The sequence below is a fragment of the Penicillium oxalicum genome, chromosome V (genome assembly GCF_001723175.1).
Source record: "Penicillium oxalicum strain HP7-1 chromosome V, whole genome shotgun sequence".
NCBI classification, from domain to species: Eukaryota; Fungi; Ascomycota; class Eurotiomycetes; order Eurotiales; family Aspergillaceae; genus Penicillium; species Penicillium oxalicum.
Window position 1 is genome coordinate 2,157,693 of NC_064654.1, and position 26,315 is coordinate 2,184,007.

The 26,315-nt window shown below is 52.4% G+C and overlaps 12 protein-coding genes across 12 annotated transcripts; 9 read left to right on the top strand and 3 right to left on the bottom strand.

Moving 5' to 3' along the window:
* Window positions 1–1,478: 1,478 nt before the first annotated feature.
* POX_e06785 (uncharacterized protein) lies at window positions 1,479–2,486 on the bottom strand (the record flags this gene model as incomplete). The annotated part of the gene is made up of 4 exons (XM_050115601.1): window positions 1,479–1,709; window positions 1,801–2,214; window positions 2,297–2,373; window positions 2,432–2,486. 4 exons carry the CDS (start codon window positions 2,484–2,486, stop codon window positions 1,479–1,481), a joined length of 777 nt encoding a protein of 258 aa, XP_049968061.1.
* Window positions 2,487–3,057: 571 nt separating this feature from the next.
* On the top strand, window positions 3,058–3,843 carry POX_e06786 (uncharacterized protein; the record flags this gene model as incomplete). Its single annotated transcript, XM_050115602.1, has 1 exon — window positions 3,058–3,843. One exon carries the CDS (start codon window positions 3,058–3,060, stop codon window positions 3,841–3,843), a length of 786 nt encoding a protein of 261 aa, XP_049968062.1.
* Window positions 3,844–4,187: 344 nt separating this feature from the next.
* POX_e06787 (uncharacterized protein) lies at window positions 4,188–4,481 on the top strand (the record flags this gene model as incomplete). The annotated part of the gene is made up of 1 exon (XM_050115603.1): window positions 4,188–4,481. One exon carries the CDS (start codon window positions 4,188–4,190, stop codon window positions 4,479–4,481), a length of 294 nt encoding a protein of 97 aa, XP_049968063.1.
* A 324-nt stretch (window positions 4,482–4,805) lies between these two features.
* POX_e06788 (uncharacterized protein) lies at window positions 4,806–5,213 on the bottom strand (the record flags this gene model as incomplete). Its single annotated transcript, XM_050115604.1, has 1 exon — window positions 4,806–5,213. One exon carries the CDS (start codon window positions 5,211–5,213, stop codon window positions 4,806–4,808), a length of 408 nt encoding a protein of 135 aa, XP_049968064.1.
* A 381-nt stretch (window positions 5,214–5,594) lies between these two features.
* Window positions 5,595–6,896, top strand: POX_e06789 (uncharacterized protein; the record flags this gene model as incomplete). The annotated part of the gene is made up of 3 exons (XM_050115605.1): window positions 5,595–5,607; window positions 5,834–6,254; window positions 6,308–6,896. 3 exons carry the CDS (start codon window positions 5,595–5,597, stop codon window positions 6,894–6,896), a joined length of 1,023 nt encoding a protein of 340 aa, XP_049968065.1.
* A 618-nt stretch (window positions 6,897–7,514) lies between these two features.
* On the top strand, window positions 7,515–9,894 carry POX_e06790 (uncharacterized protein; the record flags this gene model as incomplete). Its single annotated transcript, XM_050115606.1, has 4 exons — window positions 7,515–7,538; window positions 7,616–8,098; window positions 8,161–8,973; window positions 9,049–9,894. The coding sequence occupies 4 exons, from the start codon at window positions 7,515–7,517 to the stop codon at window positions 9,892–9,894; spliced, it is 2,166 nt and encodes a 721-aa protein (XP_049968066.1).
* A 508-nt stretch (window positions 9,895–10,402) lies between these two features.
* On the top strand, window positions 10,403–11,549 carry POX_e06791 (40S ribosomal protein S3; the record flags this gene model as incomplete). Its single annotated transcript, XM_050115607.1, has 4 exons — window positions 10,403–10,556; window positions 10,731–10,928; window positions 10,985–11,046; window positions 11,223–11,549. 4 exons carry the CDS (start codon window positions 10,403–10,405, stop codon window positions 11,547–11,549), a joined length of 741 nt encoding a protein of 246 aa, XP_049968067.1.
* Window positions 11,550–12,489: 940 nt separating this feature from the next.
* POX_e06792 (Phenylalanine--tRNA ligase beta subunit) lies at window positions 12,490–14,818 on the bottom strand (the record flags this gene model as incomplete). The annotated part of the gene is made up of 9 exons (XM_050115608.1): window positions 12,490–12,653; window positions 12,726–13,534; window positions 13,608–13,849; window positions 13,919–14,185; window positions 14,241–14,370; window positions 14,435–14,511; window positions 14,578–14,597; window positions 14,659–14,699; window positions 14,766–14,818. The coding sequence occupies 9 exons, from the start codon at window positions 14,816–14,818 to the stop codon at window positions 12,490–12,492; spliced, it is 1,803 nt and encodes a 600-aa protein (XP_049968068.1).
* A 932-nt stretch (window positions 14,819–15,750) lies between these two features.
* On the top strand, window positions 15,751–18,145 carry POX_e06793 (Protein phosphatase PP2A regulatory subunit A; the record flags this gene model as incomplete). Its single annotated transcript, XM_050115609.1, has 9 exons — window positions 15,751–15,813; window positions 15,906–16,011; window positions 16,084–16,235; window positions 16,295–16,786; window positions 16,855–16,969; window positions 17,028–17,172; window positions 17,253–17,353; window positions 17,412–17,749; window positions 17,807–18,145. The coding sequence occupies 9 exons, from the start codon at window positions 15,751–15,753 to the stop codon at window positions 18,143–18,145; spliced, it is 1,851 nt and encodes a 616-aa protein (XP_049968069.1).
* Window positions 18,146–18,783: 638 nt separating this feature from the next.
* POX_e06794 (uncharacterized protein) lies at window positions 18,784–19,763 on the top strand (the record flags this gene model as incomplete). The annotated part of the gene is made up of 2 exons (XM_050115610.1): window positions 18,784–19,096; window positions 19,183–19,763. The coding sequence occupies 2 exons, from the start codon at window positions 18,784–18,786 to the stop codon at window positions 19,761–19,763; spliced, it is 894 nt and encodes a 297-aa protein (XP_049968070.1).
* Window positions 19,764–20,519: 756 nt separating this feature from the next.
* POX_e06795 (uncharacterized protein) lies at window positions 20,520–22,292 on the top strand (the record flags this gene model as incomplete). The annotated part of the gene is made up of 1 exon (XM_050115611.1): window positions 20,520–22,292. The coding sequence occupies one exon, from the start codon at window positions 20,520–20,522 to the stop codon at window positions 22,290–22,292; it is 1,773 nt and encodes a 590-aa protein (XP_049968071.1).
* A 1,276-nt stretch (window positions 22,293–23,568) lies between these two features.
* Window positions 23,569–25,226, top strand: POX_e06796 (uncharacterized protein; the record flags this gene model as incomplete). Its single annotated transcript, XM_050115612.1, has 3 exons — window positions 23,569–23,716; window positions 23,819–24,297; window positions 24,414–25,226. The coding sequence occupies 3 exons, from the start codon at window positions 23,569–23,571 to the stop codon at window positions 25,224–25,226; spliced, it is 1,440 nt and encodes a 479-aa protein (XP_049968072.1).
* Window positions 25,227–26,315: the final 1,089 nt, after the last annotated feature.

Consider the following 26,315-nt stretch of genomic DNA (forward strand, 5'->3'; position numbering starts at 1 on the left):
AGGACCCCGGTAGGCTACCTGCATATCAAAATGGTCATGTGGTCGCTCTAACCCGTAGTGAATAGTCGATAATGATGGTATACGAGTACACTCGGACTCAGGATACTAACGTACAAAGCAGTTGAAATCGTGTTTGGACTCCAAGCAAAATGTTGGTTGGAATAATGCGGGTCTTCTTCGGTCAACATTCCTAGCCGTTGGACGGTTAAAAATCGGAATCTCCAGTTCTTCTTCGCCCCAAAAAAGATTTCTGCTCCACGGGTATCATCAATGAGCAGGCAAGTGGATCATTGAAGTGCAGTAGTCGGTGATAAATTTGGAAAAAGACCCCCCGGGCCAATTTTGTGCCTCTCTTGGGAGAACAAAGTGGATTGAGGCGCAGTCAGACTGGGGACCTACATCTCGACGACTGTGGCGCCACGTCACTCGCCACACAGAAACGTGGCTAGTGGGCGCGGACTCGCCATTGCCGAGCGGGTAGATCCACCCTTTGTACAACGCACATGGGTCTCTCCCCTCCTGCGGAGTGGCTGAGGCTGTAGCCTGATCGAGCAATTGACGCCGCGCCCGCTACGGTGTTGCCGAGATTTGTGACTTTGAGATCGATCTGCATCTTTGGATATCGCTTATATCTGTCGCCGAACTCATCAAACGCTCTTGCGGTACGGCTTTTTGGGCCGTGTTGTCATGAGCACTATCATTGGACGATGTTTTAATCTTTCAAGGGGCCAATGATGCTCGAGGAGATTTTCCTGAACTGACGAGCCCGCCCGCAGCGTGACGTGATTGTCCCCGTGACTACAATGGTCTCTTTCGAGATATCGAGACCACCTGACCTCGTCCCGTGCGTCGGGGCAATTTGGGAACCAACTGCTACTCGTAGGTGGTCTGGAGACCAGTTATCATACATTAGACCTACACCGACAACTTGCGTTCAGACTACCGTAGAAGAAAATTCTCGAATCGTTTTGCAACCATGTGGGGATGAGGCAGCGTTGCGAGTCAGAGACGGATCCCGTTCAATACGTCAACGGGCGAACATGATCACTTATCGATAGCCCCCGTTTGAGGCATCTGACTTGTTTCGCAACTCCTTCGAGTCAGCAGGACAACATCCCAGGCGACTCATGTCAACTTATTCAGGAAGAGACCCTGTACCAATACGTCATTCTTGTAAGGTTTCCACTAGCAGACCGTTATGTGATGATCACTTGCGTACTTTGCTGATCTGGGTATGTAGAATAAAGTATGCACAGTATGCATAGTAGCACACACACATCCGAAAATCGGAAGAACACGACAACAGAAGAGTCTTTCCGTATACCATATATTCTCGATATGAGACAGTGATATCCATATCGTCGCCTTTATTGTTTCGGAATTGAGTGGTCCCAAATTGACAAAGCTGAGGCCCTGGGAGCCTTGGAAACGAGATCAGCACCCAAAATCTGAGATGGTTAATTCCGCCTTGCGTTCACTCATTTCCCAGGAACGGTAAATGTCCAGTCTTCCGCAAAGGTGCTATATTGAATGTCGTCACGGCCCCGGAAGATATCATCGTAGTGTGGAATGCACGTCTCCGGGTCCCGTGCCTGTTCATGGTATCGGCGACTCAGTTGCTTGAACACGGGATCATTCCACATCCGGGCCATCCACTCGAGCGCATCACTGCTGGCGCTTTCCACGGGCAGATCATAGGTGCGGAAACGCTGATCAAGTCAGTGAGAAACGACTCGAAACGGCAGAAATAAGCCAGCAAGCCAAAGAGCAGGGTTCTCGACAAAGGGGAGCCACTCATACCGTCAGCACCGGCCAGAAAAAGGCATCGGCAATACTGAAGCTTCCAAACAGAAATCCCTCGTCGGGTTGACCGAGCGCTGCAAGGCGCTCTTTGCTAGTCTTTCGAGCAGTGTCCCAGAGACTGAGCATCTGACGAATTTCCCTGTGGGCAGCTTCGGAGATGGGGACATTACCGCGATAGTGAGCGACGAAATTCGTGGGAAACGAGTTTCTGATCGCGCCGAAGCCAGAATGCATCTGGGCTGCGGCGCTACGGGCCAATGCTCTCAATTGGCGATCCCGCGGCCACAGAGGTCGCTCTGGATACGATTCGGCCAGAAATTCACAGATGGCGAGTGAATCGTAGATCCTGGTATTCCCGAGCGATCGACATTCTATAATTGGCACGTATCCAGTAGGCGAGATAGTCTTGACCTAGATACTTTGTCAGAAAGTGTTTGGAACTCGTAGAGATATGCACATACGAGCGCACGATGCCCGAGCAGTTCAAACGCACCTCCGAAAGCTTGTGAATCTCAAGAGTGTGCGGAATCTTGAAGTACTCCAAGACGGCTTCGACTCGGCTGGTCCAGCCTGTGTCAATGGGTTCGTCAACTGTTAGATTTGAATACAGAACGTCGGCTGTACACACTGGAATAGCGGGTATGGAGGCCAATAAGGTGAAGATCGGGCTGTTGAGCTGCCATGATCAATTCTCAGGAGTCGGATGATGCCTTGGATTACAGTGTTGAAAGTGTCAATATCGTGTAAACTACCTGGGTAGATGCCTGCTATCGATTTTTTCTCCCTTGTGACTCACTCATTTCATAAGCCCTGGTAGTGAAGTGTGGACCTTTTAATAGCCTGCGGCCGGTCATGCCGGGCGGAGACGGGATATACTTTCCTTTCAGAGAACAAGCACCTAAGCGTGGGCTCTTGCGTCTGGAGATCCAGATCGTTCCGCAGTGTTGAACTCAGCGTATGAGGATCAAGCAAGGCGTTTGATATTCGCATCTAGATCTACAAGAACGGCCGACTGGCACTGCCTATTTCAAGCAGTCATGCACTGGGTCACTGGAATGACACAGGCATCATATGTTTTCATAGAGTCTCCCTCCCACATTCCTCCATGATATCAATCTTTCATGGTGAAAATGGACGATGGCTGGATACACTGGACCGGTACAATGAATTCTGTAGGACGACTATGCTGTCATGGAATAGTGCCATCCATTTTCGAAAGTGCGGGGCAGGTCAATCCCGAGGGAACCGATCGAAATGACCATGGTTCTAGTGCCGTACGCAATACACGTATACCCGCAACCCTCTAGTCGGTTGTTTGCATGGCTTGCCACACTGATTTGCTCCCCCCCCCCCCCCCCCCCCCCCCCCCCCCCGGCAAGCATCATCAAACTTGTTGATGTTGAAAATGCCCAGAGCCTCGACGCACCTACCACTCTACAGATTGACCCTGGCGTAGTAGCAAGGCGACTGAGAAGTCTTTCAGAACTCTTCAAAAAGGTCTGGTCAATCAACTGGCTCGACATGGTATCTTTTCTTGAGCTACCGGGTGAGATCCGGCAAAGCATCTATGCCTACGTGCTCCATCCGAACGAGTACTTGAGCGCTTATGTCCAAGTGGAGAATCTAATCACGGCACACACCGATCGGTCTCGAGGACCGAGTTGCGATACTCTGTGTCTCTCCATTAAACGATCGACTCCTTCAATACTGCTTCTGAATAAATGGGTCACTTGGGAAGCGCTTGATGTGTTACATCGAATACCGCTCAGTCTCCAAGGCCCCCCGGGTCCTTACTTGGCCATCCCCCAAATGGAAATCACCGACTTCATCAGCAAAACACTGCTGCAGAACATTCATTTCGGCATTCTACGCCTGGACGCCGCACACAAGCAATTTGTCTTGTCTGTGCTCAATGCATGGGCCCAGAAAAATGAATTGAGAAGACTTGATGTCTACCGTCCGCGAACTGCTCTTTTTCCACGAAACCATTGGAAAGTTGTCAAAGATCAGGTATCTGTCCTTTCAGCCCGAGCGACATGACCGTTTCATGAGCTAACCCTTCTCTTGAGATTCGAAACTTCTCGAGCACCATACTGGTAGTGTGGCACAAAGTAGACGATCCTCTTGCCGCCGAGCACTAGGTCTTCACAAATCGTACTTGTGCTTCGTACGCTTCGATTCATGGATTGAGTGCTTCTTTTTCAAACGAAGCTCCTCCTGGCGCAGGAATGAATATGGATGAGTCCCGGAAGGCGCCAACGGGACTCCAAACAAGTCACATGGCATGATACGATTTGGCCAAATTGGTAGTATGCATGCTGCAGCCGAATAAAATCCTGGTTCCTTCGATGCAAAGTTGGGTTTCAAATCCAAGGCGCTTAGGGATGACCAGTTGTCGTGATGTCACAGTTCACTGGACACGATCACTTGTTGGCGGATGCGGCATCAATCATTTTCGAAGGTCGATCACGCGCCGCGACAGTAAATTGCAAATGCAATGGAAGACAAGGGATTCTGCGACTTCGTCAATTCGGTGTTGCCGAGCAGAACTCCACGGACAAACGGTTGGTGCGGGTAAAAGAGCGGAAACCTCAAGTGGTTCCTATCTTTGGAAGAACGTAAACAAGGGATCCAGGCTTTGTGAATGGCGTTATGGCGATTCAGTAGCGGCGCAATGATATGGGGCTCCTCGTTCCATGCGCAAGATCTGGAGTCGGGCATGAGCCGAAGAATTGACCAATTCCTCTTGTTCCCTTGCAGCAAATGTACGTCATCTTTCTTGAATAGGGTGCAGTCGCTGCGAAGCAGTCCAGGACTAGCCGTGCCACGCCTTCTGTCGCTGAATCCAAGATTTTGGGAAGGAAATAGTTCCTGCGTGAGCGATAGGCGACGAAATTGTCCAAAATGAAGGGCCATGTCAGCGAGCCCTGCCCAATTGATCTCCTCTCGGTGTTGCGCAAGAGAGTCAAATCAACGCATTGATCGACCGTTGCCGTTGACTCTCAAGCGGGAATGTCTGACGCCTTGACTTCCTGGTATTTCGATAGCACTTTCATCTCTGTGTCCCTTTCTTTGATCTTCTTGTCGATCGCTTTCTGTACCTGCTCCCTCTTTTTCTCTGCTTCTTGAATAAGAGTTCTCGCCTCCTGGGCAGCCTGTTGCTGGGCCCTCAAAGCGGCCTCTGGTGTCGGGAATTCCAGTCTCAGCTGCTCCAGTTCTGTGCCGAAATTTTCAAACTCGAGAGGCTGACAGGTAACCGGGTGATAAGTGTGCGCGTCGAGCGACCCTCCGGGAACTTGAATCTCAGGGAGATCTGGATGGATGGGTGAGGTACGGATTGCAGCATTTAGAGGCACAACCGAATTGGCCTCCGATGGAGGGGAAAGAAGAGATGTCTCCATATCCACCATTTTCGCAAAGAGGGGGCGACTTCCAAAGCTTCTCAGGCATGTAGGAAAGGAAAAGACAGGAGGGCGGAAGATGGATGCGGAACTGAATTGAGTGTGACGATGGGAAGGTAGGGACCATTCCATTCTGCCCAATTCATTCTCACCGCCGACATGACCAGCGGGGAGCTCGGCATCAGGAGAGGTATCTCCTGGTTGAAATTGACACACATGAGATAATAAGTTATAAACCGGACAAAATTGCACGTTGTGGATCAGAGACTGCTTGCACTGTCTTTGTAAGCCTCGTTGATCTGCTGACGTGGGGACATACAGAGGGTCTCTCAAGGCAGTTGTTGCCTGACTAGCGTGTCCTATCCCATAATACACTTCAAGGAAAACAAGATGCAGAACTTTGGTAAGTTCTCAGCACCCATTTCATGCCGCCGTGCCTTTTTTTGGTCGTAGGCATATGCTGAGCCAGATTTGTTGCCCTTAGTGTCAAAGAATAGAAAGGTGAAGCCTGCATCCGCCGAGAATGTCAACTGGGGCAAGACTAATAAATACTTGATTGCAGCCCAGATTTGAGCTGGTGCTCAGAGTACGTGTAAAGATCTAAGCGCAGAATTTTTCTTCCCTGACAGTTTTCAAGATTATCGATATTAATAATGTCCCACTGCGCAATAGCACGGTGTGGGTACGATGGCGGTTACCATCATCGAGTGCAACGGAGCATCAAGGTCACACTGAGAAGGCACCTCTATCAAACCATCGTGCCTCCTGGAATTACGAGAAAGCTGTCCACGTGAGGCTCACCATTGATCGAAACTCAATGCTCCAGGAGTGTGATGTCAACTTTGAGGTCTTCCAAGAATTTCATTCATCTCCCATCAATGAGAAGCATGTGCTAGGCAAAATCAAGCTGAATCTCGCTGAGTATGTCGACAAGGTGGACGAGGATGAAGGAGTGGTGAGGCGATACTTGATGTCAGATTGCAAGGTCAACAGCACACTCAAGATTGGAATTGCTATGCGCCAGATAGAGGGAGATCGCAACTTCACCACGTATGGTCATTCCGTTGGTTTTTGGTCCCTCCAGACTTTGCTAACCTGTCTAGTCCACCACTCAAATCCGCCACTGTATTCGGAGGAATCGCAGGAATGGTCCATATGTCAGAGCCGGGGGACTCTGAAGAACTTGGACACCTGCCCGCCGTCGCTACTAAAAGCAGGGAAGCAGCCGACATGCAGGACATGTACCGACGTACCCTCGCAGCTTCCTGGAACTCTCGCGCTTGGGAGCTACCCGCGGATAAGCTGATCGAGGAGTTGTTCGCTGGGGGCGCGCGCTGGAACAACTCGTCTCACGGCCACCACACCGATGATTTTCCAGAAGGTGGGAGTAGAACCTTGACCGTGGAGGCTGCACATCAGCAAACCCGACCCGGAAACCGGCTTTCGCCAAGCTATGAAAAACGGCCCAAAAGTGCATCGAGCGGTCACGGTCAAGGTGGCGCACAGTCTTCAGATTCACGCTCTGGGTACGGTCATGCCCAGAAGGGCGGTAGTATTGAACAGCAACTACAAGACAACGCAAAAGGACGTGGGTTGAAACCACGGCATGCGGAGCATGAGCTGTCGGAGTTTGACGTGAGGGAAGATTTAAGAAGCTGGGAGATCCGTGTCGAGCGACCGGAGGAGGAATGACCATGCATGAACGGCTAAGCTTGAGTCAAAGATATGAATTGTTCTCTCGTATTGAGACATGAATCTACTTGTCAGACTGTAGCTAGATCAACGGTTCCTTGGACGGCTCACATCGAGTGCCCTTATCTGCACTGCCATGGACACACTAGTGTGTTCCTCACTTCTGTGCTGACTTTGGTCGAGTTCAGTAACCAGTGAAAGTTGTCTTGCCGCTAGCTCCCCAAGTATCAATTAGGAGGACTTGAATTTCTGCCAGAGGTGAATAACGGAGTAGTCCGAATCCGCAGGCCGGATTGTCCATAAGCCTGAGGGTCCCGTCCCAGAGGAGAGATCCGGTTATGACATCGGTCCTCGTGAGCCCCGACACCGCCAGCCCCACTGCTGATCCGGTGCCGAAGGCTGACCCGGAACAGTACATCCTTTGCCCAACGCCTCTACGATTCTCTTGAGCCACGACGCAGGCTAGACGACTTTCAATTCCGTCCCTTCTTGCTCATCGTTTCATTTACAACGCGACCCAGGGTGTCTCTACGGAGCGCATCAGTTCCTTCCGACTCGGCAGCTTGAGCCCCCTCCTTCAGCATGAAGACGAAGCGCACTCAGTGAAACTGGCTCGCGATGGAAAGAACACGGGTTGCCAAGGTGCGCTCAGCGAGTCTGCAACATATTCGAACCCATTCAAACGCGAGGGCCTGGCTTATCAGTTTCTGCTCTGCTAGGTTGAAAATGTGACTCTGGCCCGTCGCGGAGACCAAGTCGACGGCGCCCTCCACCTCACCCCTCACCACCTGATCTTCTCCCATACTCCTCTCATCTCCAGCGAAGACGCTGCCAAAGGTGTGGTCATCAGACCCAAAGAGCTGTGGATTACATACCCAATTATTGCCTTCTGCTCGCTGCGGCCTGCCCCCGCAGCCTCCCGCCAGCTTTCCTGTATTCGCCTTCGATGCCGAGACTTCACTTTCGTCTGCTTCTATTTTAAAAGCGAAAAAAGAGCGAAAGAGGTCTTTGAGAGTATCAAGCAATGGACCTGCAAATCTGGTCGGCTAGACAAACTCTATGCCTTTAGCTATCAACCCCCTCCGCCAGAGAGAGAGTTTAATGGCTGGGACCTTTACAAGCCGCGCAAGGAGTGGGAGCGCCAGGGGCTGTATAAAGAAACATCTGGATGGCGAGTTTCAGAGATCAATCATGATTATAGTGTATGTCTGCGTGGCTTCGACCCTCGGAAGGGAGCACAAAAAGTGACTGACGTAAATGGCAGTTTTCTCCCACGTATCCGGCTTTGATCCCGGTGCCGACTTCAATCTCGGACAACACGCTGAATTACGCAGGCCGATACCGGTCAAGGCAGAGAATTCCAGCCCTCACATATCTCCACCCAGTGAATAACTGCAGCATCACACGGAGCTCACAACCTCTTGTGGGTGTGCGCCAGCATCGTAGTATTCAGGATGAAAAACTACTGGCGGCCATTTTCTCCACCTCCCGTACAGAGCGGCCGCTAGCGAGCTTTGCGAAACCTGGTCTGGAAAGGGAAGGCTCCGATTTGAGCCAGAGCGTTGGATCGGCCGCTGATCTGAACGATTCTCTTGCGGAAGAAATTGACGATGAGATGCTAGCTGCCCCTCGTGAAGGGCATATGGCCGATCGAATGATCTACGGTGCCCAGCAGCAAAACCTCATCGTGGATGCCCGTCCTACTGTGAATGCATTTGCTATGCAAGCCGTTGGCTTAGGCTCTGAAAATATGGACAACTATAAATTCGCGACCAAGGCATACCTTGGAATCGACAACATTCATGTGATGCGCGACTCATTGAACAAAGTTGTCGAGGCTCTCAAGGACACCGATCTCACTCCACTGGGTCCGAATCGCGATCAGCTGGCACGAAGTGGTTGGCTGAAACACATCGCTGGTATTCTTGAGGGAGCACGACTGATCGCCCGCCAGGTGGGCCTCCAACATTCCCATGTGCTCATTCATTGTTCGGATGGCTGGGATCGGACAAGCCAGCTCAGTGCGTTGAGCCAAATCTGCCTGGACCCTTACTTCCGTACCATGGAGGGTTTCATGGTTCTAGTTGAGAAAGACTGGATGTCCTTTGGACACATGTTTTGACATCGCTCGGGCCACTTGAATAGCGAAAAGTGGTTTCAGATCGAGAACGAGCGCATCGGTGGCGATGCCGAGGGAACAGGGGCAGGGCCTGCCAAAGCAATTGAAAATGCCTTCCTGAGCGCCAAGGGTTTCTTCAATCGCGACAATACAAGCCGCGACTCTCTGCCAGACTCTGATGGGGAGCTCCAAAATTACGACAATGACGGCTCAGCGAAGAGAACCAGCTCAGCCCCTCGCAGTATGATCTCCGAAAAGGAGGTCACGAAAGTCAAGGAAACCAGTCCCGTCTTTCATCAATTCCTCGATGCTACCTACCAGTTGCTTTACCAGCATCCCACGCGTTTCGAATTCAACGAGAGATTCCTCAGGCGCCTCCTCTATCATCTCTATGCCTGTCAATTTGGTACCTTCCTTTTCAACAACGAGAAAGAACGGGTTGACTCGCGTGCGAGCGAGCGAACAAGGAGTGTATGGGACTATTTCCTCGCACGTAGGGCGCAGTTCACCAACCCGGACTATGATCCCGAGATCGACGACCACAAGCGTGGAAAGGAGAGGCTGATCTTCCCGCGAGTCAAGGAGACTCGCTGGTGGAGTGAAGCATTTGGGCGTTCCGATTCTGAAATGAATGGGCCTTTCCCTCCGGCTGGGCCACACGGGTTGGACCCTGCTCCAGGTCGTACTCCCGTACTCACCGGAATCGAAACCTCCCAGCAGTCTTTTGGCAAGCCGGCGAGTCGATCAGATGCCCAGAATGTGACAGCGCCTCACGATCCGACAGTCGCAGAAGAAGTCTCACATCTTAGCATCTCGGGAGAGCAGACCCCCTCTGTTCAAGGAAGAGGTGCCAAAACGGTCGAATTGGAGATGCAATGAGCGAAGGACACATCGATTTCAGTCCTGGTCATCAGGCGCATTCCACTTGTGAAGACTTGTGTCTTCAAGTAGCATCTTTGGGAGCTCTTTGAACGCAAATACGAGATTCCTATCCACGGTGATGCATTTGACACCTGCCTTAGCTACCGATCGAACTAGAGGATGCCGCTATCCGGTAACTACGTAATTCATGGAATGCCGTGGCGCCTTAGACAGCCCCAAAAACCGCGTCTTTTAGTACGAAGGTCAGGCCAAAGCGGGGCGAGCGGGACGGGAAGCCATGTGCATGACTCAGCAAAAGAACCTTTGCGCTAGGTCACATGAGGGATAGCTTCCGCTCCGTCCAGAAGGGCAAGCGAGGGTTGAGCCCTGACCCAAAAAGGAAATCGAAGCCCTTGCCCGAAAAATCCCCACTACGCAGAGAATCTCACAACGACTAACCTTTTCGACTTCGACCTCGCCCTCCCCCGTCGACAACCCTCCAATTCATTCCACCAGGAACGTCAAAATGGCCGCTGTTCAGGGAGCTATTTCCAAGCGTCGCAAGTTCGTCGCCGACGGTGTCTTCTACGCCGAGCTCAACGAGTTCTTCCAGCGCGAACTCGCTGAGGAGGGCTACTCCGGTGTCGAAGTCCGTGTCACTCCCACCGTCACCGACATCAGTACGTCGCCTCCATCGAATTTGCCCTCTCTCCAAGGCGCATAATCGCCAATACATGGTTTAATCGAGCTATGAAAGCTTGAAGGGTCGCATATGGGTCGATCAAGCTCGGAAATATACGATCAATTGGAACATACGGTGACGATCCCATGCTAACGGATCGTCTTTCCTACAGTCATCCGCGCCACCCACACCCAGGAGGTTCTTGGCGAGCAGGGTCGCCGCATCCGTGAGCTCACCTCGCTCATCCAGAAGCGCTTCAAGTTCCCCGAGAACTCTGTCTCCCTCTACGCCGCCAAGGTCCAGAACCGCGGTCTCTCCCGCCGTCGCTCAGTGCGAGTCCCTCCGCTACAAGCTCCTGAACGGTCTGGCCGTTCGTCGTGCCTGCTATGGTGTCCTCCGTTTCATCATGGAGAGCGGTGCCAAGAGGTTGCGAGGTTGTCGTCTCCGGCAAGCTCCGTGCCGCCCGTGCCAAGTCCATGAAGTTCACTGTACGTTCACACCGATATCTATGATGCTGTATCTTGGCGACCTTCCCCGTGTCTTGATGGCCCCGTTGAGTTACGGGGAACACGCGCTGGTTTCTGCCGAGTCATTTGCTCTTGTAGCAGCGGAGACGAGGCGACATTGTGTACGGCTACAGCTTTACTGACTCGATTCCCATTAGGACGGCTTCATGATCCACTCCGGTCAGCCCGCCAAGGAGTTCATTGACTCCGCCACCCGTCACGTTCTCCTCCGCCAGGGTGTCCTCGGAATCAAGGTCAAGATCATGCGTGGCTCTGACCCCGAGGGCAAGTCCGGCCCCCAGAAGACCCTCCCCGACTCCGTCACCATCATTGAGCCCAAGGAGGAGCAGCCCGTCCTGCAGCCCATGTCTCAGGACTACGGTGCCAAGGCCCTTGCTGCCCAGCAGGCTGCTGAGCAGCAGCGTCTGGCTGAGGAGCAGGCCGCCAGCGCAGAGGGTGGTGCCGAGGCTTACACTCAGGAGTAAATTTTTTTCTCAGGCAAAATACTTCCTTTATCTTCGCTTCCTGTCCTAACCTCTCTATACTCCTGACGCAATCAAAATTTACATGAAGATTCCAAAAAAAGTCTCGGAACCTTTGACACGATCTCTCTCAGGCGTGATTTAGCCCAAACATTCACATGTCTTTCGGGCTGACGGACAAGTCTGCGAAAGTCACACTCACGTGAATGTACAACCTTATGAGAAAAGTATCTTAATGACTCGAAACATGGAATACCCTCACAGTACCTGTTCATCGTACCCGCCTCGAAGCTGTCCACACCCGTCAGCGCAATAAGTTTTAATTTCCCCGGCATTGCGATTCTGCATAGGCATTCCCTTGAAATTTGAATATTATCCACGGCTGGCTATGTAACGATTCCATGATCCCGTTATCTATGAATGTAGGTGGATCTTCGGTACAACTATGATACCTCCGAGTCACATGTATTTCATCGAGATTGCTGGCTCTAGATGGACCAATGCACTTAACACTCTAAAATCATGCTTATCGTTATCGTGCTCTCTTCGCTTGGCATGTATTTTGAGGCCCGGCTGTATCATGCATGCTCCGAGAACGAAAAGATCCTAACCGCAACTGTCTACCAATTCGGGCTGATTTCTCAAGGGCTCAATCGATAACGATCCATGGCCAGGATCATCATCTTGAGCGTCTTGCGTCCGTAATCAGTGAAGGGAGGTGCTTTGCCAGATCGAAGCTGTATACAAAAATACGATACAAAACTACCGGTCTTTTTTCGTAGGGTGCCTATAATCGCGCACACGTAGAGAGCATGAAAAAAATATCTGCGTTTTAATTTTTCTCCCTTGCCAGATTCATGATGGATAATAGCACTCGGGGGAGATCTGAGCTTCCGCTGCGCTCTCACATCTATCTTCACCACAATGCGCTGTTCGTGTGTGCTTACAGGAAAGGCTCGATGTTGATCTCGAGGGTACTGACGGGATACTTCAGCTCATACTTGCCCAGGACGGTAGGGTGAAGAATGCCGAAAGAACCAATCATGTGGTCCTTTCCGCCAACGCGCAAGTGGATGGAGGCGCTGTGGCCGGGGAAGTAGGTGGGATCTGTCATTTCGAGAATCAGCCAAGGGTTCTGTGTGAATTCAATTGTATCATAAATCAGGCCAGATCACCTACCGTCCAGCTCCTTGATGTAATATTGCGAATCACTAATAGCGGCATTGTCGAGACCCTCCTCGGCGATAATGAAGGCACTCTTCAACATGGACATGACGCGGTCAAGCAGACCGTGGACGACCTCAAAACCACTGCTCTTGCCATAGAATGCAGCAGCAAAGTGGCGCTCGTTGCGGCTCTTGCGCTCCAAAGACAAGTCCTTGAAAGCAACATCGCTGACCTCGAAGATCTTCATCGGGACACTGTGGGCCTTGTTTTCACGGATAGTCTTCAATAAACCCGGCAGCAAGCTGGTGCGAACAACCTGGAATTCGGTAGTCTTGGGGTTGGCAAGCTTGACAGCAGTGTTTCCGTCGTCTTTGCGGTTGAGCCATGCAAAGTTTTCATCATGCGAGCAAAGAATCAACGGCAGAACCTCGGACCAGCCAGCCATCGCCGCTTCGACGCGAACAATGTCGGAGAGCTTGTTAATGGGGAGAGGCTGAGCAACGGTTCCCGACTTGCTGGGGAAAGATCGAGGGAGATTGTTGAAGCCATAGGCAATAGCCACATCCTCCATGATGTCGCACTGGTGAAGTACGTCGGCGCGGGTAGGCGGGATCTCGACGTCGATTGTGTCAGGGCTCATCGCGGAAGGCTTAGCTCGGTATGCCATCTTTGTCAGGAGGTTACTGATCTCGGAAGAGGAGAGTTCCAGACCACAGCATTGGTTGATGTACGAGACCTCAGCTGTTGTGGTACGGGGAGCGAGATCAGGAGTGACACGAGTCTGACCATTATGTTCTGACACAATCTCAACCGGCTCGATACTAGTTACAGTTAGTACTTGTATTAATTTCGAGGAGAAAACTCTACCGGAGAGGCCGTAGCATAGCAACTTACGTGAAGGGCTCCGAAGTGTACTGGGAGAACATAGTGACCATCATACGGTTCACGATTTCGAGCTTGGTTTGATCCAGCGCAGTGATCTCAATAAAGACATTTGTCGTGTCAAGGGAGATTTTCGAGTGGTCGCCGTTGATAATGGGAGGCAGAGAGCAAACGATGCGCTGTGAGTCGAAAATGACAGGGTAAACCGGTGAGTCGCGGATAATGTGCAAGTACTTGCTCAGTTGTTGATGCTTCTGTATATATCGGTCAGAATTTGCGATTTGGGAAGTATGAACGAAGCCTTGCGCTATAAGCTCACATACCTCGTAGAAGGCCATCAATTCATTGCCGTCCATTTCCTTGGTCTGGTTGAGGGGCACAAACTTGATGTCCTTGGGAGGGAGGGCATCGTAGGTGAACGGTCCTTTGATAGTGTCCAGATCGTGTGTACCAATGGAGACCAGGGTTCGTTGACGAGCTAGGTTTTGGTGAAGCTTGTCTTGCAAGGCAATGAAGGATGCGTAACGGGCCTTGTCGAATTTCACACCTCGGAGAATAGCACCTGAGACATAGGGTCTGATCTTGGTGGTCTTTTCAAATAAGTCAGCATTTTCAGTGAGTAGAATCAGTCCCGGGTTCCCTCACGCTCTCCTTCACGATAATTTGCTCCAATTGCCCATTCGCAGGCTTAGCCAGCTTGTACTCAGGCAGCGCCTTCCGCTGCAAGAAGATGTTAAGCATCAACGCAATTCCCTCGAAGCAAAGGAGGTCATATCTGTCATGTGTCTTAGCCAATCATCGAAATCATTCAAAGTTGATCAAGCTCGATATCAGCATACCGGTTGGCGGGGATCTCAATCTTGAGCTGGGGCGGCTCCTGGACACCATCGACGATCGGCCGGTCCTGGTTTGTAGTCTGCGAGAAACGAGTGTTCCATGAGTAACCCAGACGGAAGTCTAGTCATTTTGGTAGGGTTCATACATCCTCATCGAGCTCAATGCCTGTCCAACAGTGTCAGCCCCTCTTGCCCCGCGGCTCATTCGCGAACAAAATGACACATACCGAACTCGAAACACAACTCGTCAAACTCCTCTGTAGTATATCTGTCGTTGCGCGAACGAATTGTCAGACCTATCGCCCGCGCTTATTTTCGCGACGAATATACGTACTCCCGGCCCAACTCCTTGAAGAGAGCGGCCTTGTCGACCGAAATAGTGGGCATGGCGGGGGGGGGGGTAATCGCAGTGCGATAAAATTCCTGTGCGGACAACCGACAGGGACTTTGTTAGCAAAGGCTTAGGAGTGACATATCATGAAGATCCGGTCTGAATTCAAAGACATAATACGTACCAAAACCAGCAGAAACAAGCCTCGCGAGCAGAGGTGGAAGTATAACCAGCGCAGCAGCGGTTATGACTCCGATCGGACTTTTGGAAATTCTGCCCTTTTCAGCCACACACCGCCACGGCTGCTGTACGTCTCCCCCTCTTTTATGACGACTTGTACGGTATTGTCACAGTGGTCCCTGCGTGGCCAAATTTGAGCACACCGATGCCTAGTAATTGCCCGCTTTTCTCGGTGGTCCGCCTTGAGCAGCCAGGCAGCGCCATACGGTATGTAAATTACGCGCAGCCGCAGCTGTGTTGATGGTGAAAGCTCAGGGTGATCGGATTCTGTCATCATTCAAGACACAATCGATTTCCTGAGCTTCAATTCTACCTTCAACGGTGTACGCCCAAGCCCAGTCTCTTCCCCGCCTGTTCAAACATTTTTTTGGTGAGCATTGAGTTCTCCAATCGTCCCGAGGTATGCTTCTTGCTCATTGCGCGAGTTTGGTTGTTCGGCGGCCCAAACCCCCACGAAACCTCCATCGATCTTCCCCTTCCCATTCCAAACCTCCCACTCTGTCGCGCCCATCCAGTCTTCACTAACCTGACCCGATATCTAGCCACTTGGTTACCGTATCGGAGCTCATGAAGCTATTTCCTACACGACCTATCCGTTAAAATACTTCCATCTGGTTGGCCCTGTGACCGGCACCCCCCGCCCCCGAATACCAGTCTTTGCTCAACACCGGGACGAATCAACCCGGTCTACCAGCTCTCACTTCCCTCTCCCTTTTGACAAGCCTAATACGAGAACTGCACATACGTGATGGAGGGTCAAAACGAGAATGATGAACTCTACCCCATCGCGGTTCTCATCGATGAGCTCAAGGTACGTGGGCGCTCCGCTCCGTCTATCTTCCCCTCCCCCAGCGGAGGGGAGCCTACTCCCTGGTCGAAGCTCATCCTCCAAATTTTTTTTAGCACGATGATGTTCTCCTCAGATTGAATGCAATCCGCCGTCTATCCACGATCGCTCTGGCTTTGGGACCGGAGAGGACCCGAGATGAGCTTATCCCATTCCTGGATGGTTCGTCATGCACCGGACACCCCACCATGCCCTTGCAACGGAGCGATAGTTTCTAACGCGACTGATCAATAGATTCTGTCGAGGATGAGGATGAGGTCTTGACCGCGCTGAGTGAGGAATTGGGTAACTTCACAGAGTACGTCGGCGGGCCAGAATATGCGCACGTGCTTCTGTCACCGCTCGAAAACCTGGCGGCGATTGAAGAGCCTCTTGTGCGAGAGAAGGTCGGTCAAGCAAGAAAGAACAATCCTGGAAATACGGTGGCTGACAGCCCGTGGTGTAGGCCGTGGAGTCCCTCAACAAAGTTTGCGACCAACTGTCAGAAAGTCAAGTCGAAGAACACTTCCTTCCTCTGGTTCTTCACCTCTCGAAAGCCGATTGGTTCACTTCCAAGGTTTCTGCCACTGGTCTCTATTGTTCACCTTATCGAAAAGCCGCGCCGGCGCTGCAGCAAAGTCTCCGACAACATTTTGGAGCGCTCGTACACGATGAAACCCCCATGGTGCGCCGTCAAGCCGCCAACAACCTCGCCAAGTTTGTCAAGGAGATGCAAACTTCAGTGATAATCGACGAAATGATACCCCTCTTCCAATATTTGGCCAGTGATGACCAAGACAGCGTGCGCCTGTTGACGGTGGAAATCTTGATCGCGATCGCAGAGGAAATTCCTAAGGCCCAGCAACCCAGTCATGGTGTGCTGCTGACATCACTGCGCAACTTGTTTGAGGATAAGAGCTGGCGGGTCCGCTACATGGTCGCTGATAGATACGAGAAGGTCAGTGTTCTCCTTCCATCGCCATCAAGGCAGGACAGTGTGCGCTAACCTGAACTTTCCTGTTCTAGATTGCCAAGGCTGTGCACGAAGAGGTCATTACACGCGACATGGTGCCCGCTTTTGTGAAACTTTTGAAGGACACCGAGGCAGAGGTCCGCACTGCAATTGCTGGACAGATTCCCGGTTCGTGAAGATAAAACAGTGCGTGTGATGGAAATACTGTTGCTGACTCTCGCTACAGGATTCTGTTCTCTGATTGATCGTGACACCCTGCTGAATGAGATCATGACCAGTGTGGAGGATTTGGTGTCTGACCAGTCTCAGCACGTTCGTGCAGCACTCGGTACCCAAATCAGTGGATTGGCACCTATTCTTGGGAAAGAAGAGTATGTCCACCTCAGTTGCCTCTGCGATTGATTTCTTTCTTCTTGGTTCTTTCTTTCTGACTCGTTGGGATTATGCACAGGACCATCGCCCACTTGTTGCCCATGTTCCTTCAGATGCTCAAGGACGACTTCCCCGATGTCCGTCTGCACATCATCTCCAAGCTTGAGCAGGTGAACAACGGTACGCTACCAGCCGCGCACTCCTTGGTTATGTCGCTCTTCTAACGTTTCACTGTCAGTCATCGGAATCGAACTACTCTCCCAATCTCTTCTTCCGGCAATTGTTCAGCTTGCCGAGGACAAGCAGTGGCGTGTGCGTCTTGCTATTATCGAATACATCCCACTGCTTGCCAGCCAACTGGGTGTCAAATTCTTTGACGAGCAATTGAGCGACTTGTGCATGGGATGGCTAGGAGATACTGTCTTCTCCATTCGCGAGGCTGCAACCCAAAACCTGAAGAAGCTGACCGAAGTATTCGGCGTGGAATGGGCCAAGGAATCCATTATTCCCAAAGTGATGGCCATGGGCCAGCACCCCAACTACCTGTACCGCATGACCACCTGCTTCGCCATTTCTGTAAGTTGCGAATCTTGCAATCGCCCTGCTGTCTGGTTTGCTAATCTTGGCTCCTAGACGCTCGTACCCGTTGTCACCCTTGACATTATTGAAAGCTCCATTCTTCCCATTCTGGACCGACTTGTGGCAGACGAGATCCCCAACATTCGCTTCAACGTGGCCAAGTCGTATGCGGTTCTGATCGATGCCTTGCGTCGTCTGCCCGAGAACAAGACATTGGTCGAGGTGGAAAAATCGGAGCAGGCTGTCACACCCGCACCCAGGGCCCAGGAACTGATTCAACAGAAAGTTCTTCCGTCCTTGGAAAAGCTGCAGGCTGATGATGATGTTGATGTTCGCTATTTTGCCACCACTGCCACAGGTCCCACGGAGGAGACTATGCAGACATCCCCTTAGGATTGGAGCAGGGGTGAACACATGCCAACGACAACATACGAAACACTCTCTTCCCACTCCAGCTCCCCCTTCCCCCAAACGGCATAACACGCGACGACAGAGGACCTGCAAAACAACTTGGATGTGGATTACAAGCCACCCCTGTCAGTTTAGAGATAGCCAGCTTTGGGAAGAGATTATCTCCACGGCGTTCTTAATGTAGAGGTTTTTTTTATTTCTCTCTAATCTCCTTGATGCACAAGTGTCTCTCTGCGCTCACAAAATAGCAATAAAACTCATTGACACCACTTATGAGGTCTCTCATCGCCCGCTCGGGAAACTTCCTTAGAGGGTCGGGCGGCTTACAGTATTTGTCAGCGGTCCATGGCCCCGGCGGTCCACCGTCATCTAGCAGGGCTAGTTTGAAGCTCATGGAAACAATATTTAGTTCGAGATTCAAGGTTGTCTCGAGATACGACGAGCTGTTGTGGGGGCTTCACCATTTCACTTTCCAGTACAATCATTATCCACCCTTCCGAATTCAGGGTTGATTCCCTGATAGGGTGCGAAGTAGCCACATTGCTGCTAACTGTTCCCCTGACGTGTTCAAGCCATCTCTAGAAGCAGGCTAGAACCTAATTGTCCTTTTGTGAAACGCAATGGACATGTTCTGGCCTTATCATTTCGTCACTCCCTCGGAGCAGGAGAAAGTACGGCGCCGAGAGCTCTTGGATTTGAGAGGATCCTACGCCCAGTGGTCGATTGTATTCATGATCGTGGCCATTCGGGCCTACCAGTTCTGGGTCCAGTCGTCAGCTCAACACGACACCGAGAGCAAACGCCAACGTGCTCAACTGTTGTGGTGGGATCGACCGCTCTTTGCCGGATGGCTGGAGACTCGTCGCCAGTATGCTCTTTGCGGGATATGGTTGCTGTGGCTGCTTGGTCTTGCTGTCTGGAACAGCGGCGATGGTACGAGCCCATCAATTCAACTATCACTGAAAGATATCCATCTCGGCACTCTGGCTTACAAGCACTTGACTGACGTGAATGTGCAGATTACCTCCATCTGACCAAGGCTCTGGGCCATGTGGCGCTCTCGCAAATTCCCCTGCAGGTCCTCATGTCGCCAGCAGCATACATCTCCACATCCAAGCCAGCCGCTTCGTCGATCTGCTCCTTGGTAACCTCCATCCCTCAGGTCACCCTTTCACCCTATCACCGACTCCTTGGTCGGTTGGTCATCTCTCCTTTGCTCACGGGTCATGCTGCCCTGTACCTCGTGTTCTTTGCACAATCATCCCATCCTGATTTTGGAACCCTCCTGAACAAGCGAATCCGAGACTTTGATGTCCAGTGTGGTCTTATGGCGGTATCGATGCTCCTTTATACTGTCTTCTTCCAGCGACCCCGTGCTGCATCGTCCAAGACAAACACCCGCGGGCGTCGTGCCGTCGGGTCCATGCGCGAGCGTCGACTGTCATTCTATTTCGGTCACATCGCTCTGGTGGGTTTGCTGTGTTTTTCTGCTTATTATCATGTTGCACAAGCACAAAAGTACATGCTACAAGCTTTGGGGGCCTTTACTGCCAATAGCGCTGTCTCCTGGGCTATGATTCGATGGAGTGGGCGTCGGTGACATTTTTCGTGACGGAGAGATGGAACATTGTCTACATCGGTTGACGGAGTGGGCCAGATTTTGAAGGTTGGGAGTTTTTGTGTTCATAATGTGAATATGTACCTCATCCATAGGTGGTGGAGGTGGTAGTGGTAGTAGTAGTAGTAGACTGAACAAGTACTCACGCAAGAGAGGAAAGGCGTCGGGAGTCGATAGGAGCTACCTACAACTTTGCTTCGCCAGAAAGCGTCTACGGCTCTGCTTGTGAGAGAAATGAGATCGTTGATCCCCAATTGCTCCTTTCCTAGTCGCAACCTGTCCGCTCACGGCATCTTGGCCATTTCTTGGCATTCCCAAACAGGAAATCCCAGAGGCTTGAGTGCCGTTGAGGAATTGAAATCCGTCCGCATTCGAATTGGCATGTTCCGACCCGAAGCAGAAATCTCCAGAGGCAGGCCGAGCACACAAATTTCGTTCATCCAGCCAAACCCATCCTCCTGGACTGAATATTCCTTTGAGCGTCAGATAGAATCGACTTCTGCCGACGTGGTGGATGCTTTTGAATCCTGATCGGAGTGGTCAGCCCGCCCCCTCAAGGTCCAGGCCCAGTGATTTAAGCACTAGAGTCCGACTTCTTCCCAGACCACGTTTCCGCCTCTTCTATGGAGCACCTCCGTTCGTCGTGACCGATCCGAGTTGAAAGGCGCCCACATCCGTTCCCCAAGTCTCCCATCTGTCCATTCTGGACTGGCTTTCTGAACCTCTCACCTGGTTCTCATGCCGCCTTCAGATGGCAGGATGCGCACTCAACGGCTACTCCTCCTGCTCGCCATCGTCTTTGTCGCGTGTCTCTCGCTCGTCCTCCTCCGTCCCGACCGTGTCCCCCAAAACCAAACCCACGTCGACGATGCGCCGGACCACGCTCCGCCCGAGCCTATAAGGCATCCCCAACTGCATCCCGACGATGCTTCATATCCGCCCGAGAAGGCGCATCCCATCTCGACCTTGATGCAGACGGCACAGCGGTCATTCGACGATGTGCTGGCCCGCCAATCGAAATCTCTGGCCGACGCGGTTCAGGAGTACCAACGTCGCTACAAGATGCATCCGCCGCCGCATTTCGACAAATGGTTCCAGTTTGCTCAGGCCAAGGGGGTGAAGCTGGTGGACGAGTTTGATTCCATTTACCATAACCTGCGGCCATTCTGGGCTGTGAAGCCGGCGGTCATTCGCGCCCGCGCCCGCGAAACCCTCGGCTTTGACAACGCGGTGATCGGGCTGCTGATCCGCAACGGTGAGGTGACGCTGATTGAAGGCGGTGGTGATGGCCGGAAGTGGCAACGCGAGGCCACCGTCGGCATGATGAAGGACTTTGTCAAGTACCTGCCCGACATGGACCTCGTCTTCAACACCCATGATGAACCCAGGGTGGTGATTCCCAGTGAAGACCTCGAGCGACTCGTGCAAACGGCCACGGACCATGTCATTCCGGCGGCCTTTAGCAGAAAGTCGGTCACCAACGCCTGGTCTCCTCGGGCGGCCGACCTAAACAAAGGCGATCGGATTGACGAAGTGCGCACCACGCGCTTCAATCGATTTGCCCATCAGCCGACCTGGACTAATTCCCGGATTTCGTGCCCGGCCGACAGTCCTGCGCGGTCGCTCAACGAGGACGCACCGGACGAGGTCGAGCCTTACGCCCTTGGTGAACTGGGCTTTGTCTACAATACGACAGCCTTTTCCGACATCTGCTACACTCCATCCCTTCGCGATTCGTACGGCTTTTTCGACCGTCCCAATGCCTTCGACGTTGTCCACGATTTGTTCCCCGTCTTCTCGCAGAGCAAAATCTCTAGCTTTCAGGACATCCTGTATCCTAGCCCCTGGTACTGGGCCGACAAGGTTCCCTACAACAAGAACAAGGATTATCGCTGGGATGACAAGTCCAATCATATGTACTGGCGTGGCACAACGACTGGTGGGTTTTCCCGTGCGGGCGGTTGGCGTCGCCAGCATCGCCAGCAGTTTGTGGATAACGTCAACTCCTTGGCAGACTCGAAGATCCTCACGCAACAGGAGGATCGATCCTGGGTATCGCAGGGGGTCAGCCGGAAGAGCTACCGAGATTTATTCGATGTCAAATTCACCATGATTGGTCAGTGTGACCCCGATGATTGTCACGCCCAGGAGGAGTACTTTGACGTGGTCAAGGCTGCTGGACAGCAAGATGCGTGGGCCCACAAGTACTTGGTCGACATTGATGGGAATGCGTTCAGTGGGCGATTTTACGCATTCCTTCGAAGCAACAGCTTTGTTTTTAAGATTGCCATCTTCCGCGAGTGGCATGAGGAATGGCTCAAGCCGTGGCTGCACTACGTTCCGCTCAGCCTAAAGGGCAATGAATACGTGGAAACCATGCGATACTTTACCGCAGAGGAGGAGGGCCGGAAGGCCGGCCCTGCCATTGCCACCAAGGGCCAAGAATGGGCCCAGCAAGTCTTGCGAAAGGACGATTTGGAGGTTTGGTTCTTCCGCCTGCTGTTAGAGTGAGTAGTGCCTTTTGTGCCACCTGTCTCTCCTTCCTATTTTCCTCTTTTGTCCCGGGCACGTTGCTGACATCACTCCTCCCTCAGGTATGGTCGACTCGTCGATGATCAGCGCGATCAAATCGGTTTCACCCTCTAGATCACCATTCGGCATGCTTCCCTCGACTACCCTTTCCCCTCCCCCGTTGATGTCGGTTTTGTATATACACCGAGAAGCCCGTTCGTCTCTGGGCCGAATGCCCCTTTATTCTGAAGAGGGCTCTGCGGTATTTCGATGAGATCACGGTCTTTGTTCTTGTTTTATCCTTGTTCCGTCTCACGCCCCTTTTCACCGCGTCCCTTGATGGATGTTCGGTTTTTTTTTTCCTTTTCTTCGGCTGTATAATCATGTGAATACCCTTTGAATTCCCTCTCGTTCCTTTCTTCGTCTTTTCCTCTCGACTGTGGCCTGATCAGGTGGGCATTTCTGTAGCTTCTTGGGTCCTTCCGATCCTGAAACGTGGTGTCTTTTGCGCGATGGCTCTGTATATACCATGTATAGATCTGTATGATTGAAGACTTTCTTATTGTGATCCGAGGCTCTGCTTGCACCACACCCTTCAATTGTATATTCATAGCCCCTCCACTTCGTCGTGACTCTTCCCGTCTTCTCCGATTTGTGAGTGGCCAGGAGCTTGTGAGCTCAGCTGGGAACCAATATCTGCCCTGTGATGATTTTCCACTTTGGGGCTCTGGTCCGAGACTGTTCCGAGTCGGCTCGGTTTTGAACGAGGTTGGCGTACCGTCAAGCGGGGCCGAGAGCCGAGTGATTGACGAGTGGAAAGCGCAGGACGGCCGCATTCATGTCACCGGCCGTCCAGTATGACGACAGTCCCATGCGCCGAGGCTTGCGCGGTTCGACAGGCTCGACGGTGATCTGCAATTCCACAAAAGCGCAAACTGGCTCTGGGAATTGGCATCCGGTGAGCTTTGAAAACCCTTTGTTATTCGATTTTTCTTAAACGCCCGCGTCAAGCTCTTCCTCTAGGCGATTCAGAAGGGGCACACCACCCAAAAAAAAAGAGAACCGTTTGAAGCTCGTGCAACCATCCAGGCACCCGTGCAGAAGTGCAGATCCTCCTCGCCCGCTCGGGTCCCGCCTTCACATGCGCTCGCATTGACCCACCGCCGACATCTTTTCTCTGTCAGACTCATTTTGGCCTGCGACCTCCTCCCTCTCTTCTTTCAATTTTCGTCATCGCAGAATTGGCTTGGCTTGATTTAGCTCCTGCCATTTCATGATGGGCGACGCAATCTCCAAAGGCATCAAAAGCCTGCTGGCTTTCACCTACGGTCTTTTCACTGTCGTGTTGTATGCGTTGATCGCCATCAAGAAGGGCACCTTTTTCAAAAAACGCACCGAGCGGCAGAACTTAGAGTTGCAGTTGGGTCAGTCTTCCATTTCTTTCTTTACTTCTTTCCTTCCCACCCCTATCACGTCTTTTTGACCTCCGGCACTTCGAGGTGGCTAACTGAGAGTGACATTTATAGGCCGAGATCGCCTCTGGAACCTATCAAAGGATTACGCTGGCCTATCGCATCACTTCTTGACTCTCACGGATGGATTCAAGTTCCATTTTGTCAGCAATGAAGCTCCCGGCTCTCCAGCCGCACTGGCCGCAGATCGACCGCTGGTGATTTTCATCCATGGCTTCCCTGACAGCTGGGCCATCTGGCGTCACATTGCCTCTTCGTCCACCCTCCAGGCCGCCGCCAATCTGGTCGCCATCGATATGCCTGGGTATGGTGGCACACAAGGCCTGGATAAGTATTCAGCCACCAATCTGCTGGAGAAGCTGGCCGAACTCGTTATCGCGCTTCGCTCGCAATATGGTGTGGATGATGGGACTCAGGCCAACAAGAAGCGGGTGACGATTGTCGCGCACGACTGGGGCTGTGTGTTGGCGATGCGACTCGCGGCCGAGGCGCCGTCGCTGGCCCATCGATTCATTTTGACCAACGGACCATTGGTACGTTGTTGTTACCCCCCCCCCCCCCCCACGATGCAGGACGGGCCTCCTGCACGCCTGCTCTATATCGTGGCCTCGTTTACGACATTGCTGACCCTTCATGCGCTTCAACACAGCCAAGCCTGGCGCGATCCAACGTGAGTCGTATGCTGTCCTCCGCGTCCAAGATGTTCAAAACTGCCATGGCGGCGCCCTTGTCGGGCCGAGCTCCCCTGATGCAAGCTCTACGAACCCTGGGCCCGGTCTTCCGCCAAGCTATGATGTCCGGCTACATCTTCGCCATGCAGCTTCCTCCCTCCCTGGTCACTTACTTCCTCGTGGGCGGCAATCAATCGCTCATGAAGGGTGTGCACGAACGCGCCCATGGAGACGATCCGTTTACTCCCAGTGACGAGGGCACCTCCATGGCCAGCAGTATGGGCCCTTCGCTGGCCGAATCCAAGACCCAGACTGCCAATGGCGAGTCATACCCTGCCACCATTGATTACTCGCACGACTTTGCCAACATCATGAACATGGCCCACTACTATCGCCAGGGGGCCGCTGTCGCCCGGTGGCACAAGTCGGCCCAGACTGTGGCCAGCCTGCACAGCATCTCTGCCAGCCGCCAGCTTCGTCATCCCAGTAGCGGCACTGGTCTCCTGGATGACGGCCTCGCGGGGGCTCTGCAAGCTCCCGCGACCGTGCTCTGGGGTCAGAAGGATATGGCGCTGAGTGCGTCGGTGTGTCTGGACGGATTGGCGGACTATCTGACGTCCCACAGTCAGGTGGTGATGCTCCCCGACTCTGGTCACTTCACCCCCATCGAGCAGGGGAGTCGGGCGGCTCTCACCAAGGCGGTTGAGTGGGCTCTTCACGGGGAGCAGGGCGATATCGAGGCCGTTATTCGGGAGTGCTACCCCAGTGCTGTCGTTGTGGCTCGCCGATGAATTTGAATTTGAATTTTTATTTACGTTGCGAGGTCCTTGGCTGTGAGCATTTGTGACGTGGTAATTTTATTTCTTTTTTTTATTCTTTACTTTAATTTTTGATTTGCGACTAGTTCCCCCCCCCCCCCACTACTACTACTACCACTCTTACTACCACTTTATTGTCAGGTATGCCCCTCCTGCATGTTCTGTTCCGATTCCTGACATGCTCGGGTGCGGGTGGTGGGCCTCTCCCCACGCGGATGTTCCGAGGCCCCCAGTGGGTTCGCATGGATCATTTCGAGGAAGCCATGAGAGCAAGTACAGTCGTAGTGTCTCAGGCACAGGACCTGCATCCATAGTAAGCACTCAGTAGTCCGAGGAGAAGGAGCATACCTCCTGATGGTCAGAAGTCTTGCAGTGAGTAAAAAACAAGAAAAAAAAACAAACACCTGCGGACTATTTGGCTTTGACATACGACTCCCGACTGAGGAGTGGGTTGGACGGGTTGCACTGCAATGCTCACTGGATCGCAACCTTCCTCCTTTCACACTAGTGCTTCTCAGGTCATCCAAAGGAGCTCGAGGAGCTCCCTGGTCGAGTGAAATAAAGGTTCCAGCCGTTTGGCCCCCTTCTCTTCTTTGGGCGTCCGGTCAGCGTCCAGATTCGGGCGAGAGTTTGACGGCTGCGCAGCACCAGTCCTGCTTGGGGGCCGGTGGACTGTCCGTCCTTTGGCTTGCCGAAGAAGCACTGGAGATCTGGTCAAGCGACTCGTTCCTGGTTCGTTCCATTCACGTCTGGCCGTTTGGGGTTGCCGCCAGGTACCCGTACTACGATATGGTTCGACCGTAATATTTTTGGAAGGGGGTTTTGTGCTCTCGTATAGGTTTTCTGATCTGGGGTGACTTGCTGAATGGTGAAAACTACTTGAATCGGGTTGACTGGAGAGTCGTGGCAATTCGAAACCCTCTCAAGTTTCTGGAGGAAGGGACAATTGAGAGTATACGTCCTCATCCCTGGTATCCTCATTCAAGTGGGAATGGTCCACTTTCTTTGGCTCCGACCTTTTGGTCACCTTTCCAGTCCCGCCATCCCGCCGACCCGCCCAGC